The sequence below is a fragment of the Trypanosoma cruzi genome, genomic scaffold (assembly GCF_000209065.1).
Source record: "Trypanosoma cruzi strain CL Brener 1047053516599 genomic scaffold, whole genome shotgun sequence".
Taxonomy (NCBI): domain Eukaryota; phylum Euglenozoa; class Kinetoplastea; order Trypanosomatida; family Trypanosomatidae; genus Trypanosoma; species Trypanosoma cruzi.
In genome coordinates this window covers 42855-44251 of record NW_001849303.1, presented here as the reverse complement: position 1 = coordinate 44251, position 1397 = coordinate 42855, and the positions used below count along the sequence as shown (strand labels likewise).

The 1397-nt window shown below is 47.3% G+C and overlaps 1 protein-coding gene across 1 annotated transcript, besides 6 other annotated features; it reads left to right on the top strand.

Moving 5' to 3' along the window:
- Nucleotides 1–1397: a sequence feature (heterozygous, Esmeraldo-like haplotype).
- Nucleotides 89–160: a microsatellite.
- Nucleotides 185–224: a sequence feature (T-rich).
- Nucleotides 406–431: a sequence feature (AT_rich).
- Nucleotides 436–537: a sequence feature (A-rich).
- Nucleotides 684–725: a microsatellite.
- On the top strand, nucleotides 778–1397 carry Tc00.1047053463297.10 (uncharacterized protein; the record flags this gene model as incomplete). Its single annotated transcript, XM_797205.1, has 1 exon — nucleotides 778–1397. A coding segment is annotated over one exon (620 nt), but the record flags the coding sequence as incomplete, so codon positions are not given.

Genomic DNA, 1397 nt, shown 5'->3' with positions numbered 1-1397 from the left:
AAAATAATAGAAAAGAGGGAGAAGTGGCCGGAGCAGCAACTGCATCCAGCAGATTTGGAGAGGGGTGGGGTGGGGGAAAGAAAAAGACTATACATACACTTTATCTGTATTACATATAATATATAATTTATATTTATTTGTATATATAAATATATATACAACAAAAAGAAGAACACACATACACAAAGAAGAAGAAGAAATAAAAAAAAAAAAAGAAAAATAAAGACATATACTTATCAGGGGAAAAAAAAAAAAAAAGATTGTGATACACACACACACACACAACACCAACATCAACAAATAGGCATCTAATTGGGATTGTCTGCAATATTTAGTGATACATTTGAATACATCACCCGTATACATTACATAAACACAAGCACATATACACACACAAGCAGACGCTATAAAAATAAAAATAAAATAAAAAACATATTTATTTTATTTTATTTTTATTCTGCGCTTCTCTTTCTTTCTTTCTCTTGTGTGTGGTTTTGCTTGGGCTCTTTTTTTTCTTTTTTTTTTTCTTGTTTGTTTGTGTGTGGAACGGAGGAGTGTTGCTACTGACGGACAGTTGGAAGTACGCGGGGCTTTTACAGTCGCGACTTTTTCAACGTTTGTTTTTGTTTGAGTTGAGTTGAGCTTTGAGAATTCGGCACGTCAGTGGAGCTTCTTGCCATTCAGTCTGCCAGTCTCTCAGTCTGTCTGTCTGTCTGTCTGTGTGTGTCTGTGTGTGTGCGTCGGACGGGTCGGGTTGGGGGTGGCGGCAGGGGAGAGATGTCTTCAGGCGCGGTGATGAGGGCGGCCAGGACACAGAAGGTGTCACCAAAAGGAGAGGGCGAGGAGGGGCAGGCGGCGGCGGCCTCGGCGCCAACACCCCCCGCAAGAGTGGCAGAGTTGGTGGGTTCAGCGGGGAACTCCCGGCTCGCATCGAAGTCCTTTTTGAGCCGTCAAAAGGCCGCCTTGGAGAAGCATGTGGACTCGGCGGGCCTCAAGTCGCCGGGGATCGGGGCGAAGTCCTTAACCCGGCAAACCAGCAGCGTAAGTGACGTTCGAGAACTCGGCAAGAGCGTGCCGGCGGCGGCGGCGGTGGCGCAGAATGTGCACCGGACACGGCGTACCACCGCGGAGGGGGCATCGATGAATCATTCCACCTCCCCGACGGAATGCGTCCTGTCGTCCGCGTCATGGCGGCACAACCCGTATGGAGTGCCTCCACCCTCACCCATTACAGATTCAGCTAGCACGACCCGCCACGAAAGTCCGCGATTAAGCATTCGCTCTAGAGCAGAGAGCACAATTATAAATGACATTGCAGATTACTCCACCGCCAATGACGACGTCATGGAGTTCCCATCCATTAAGGTATGCACACGCAATGGCATCGGTTTGAATGG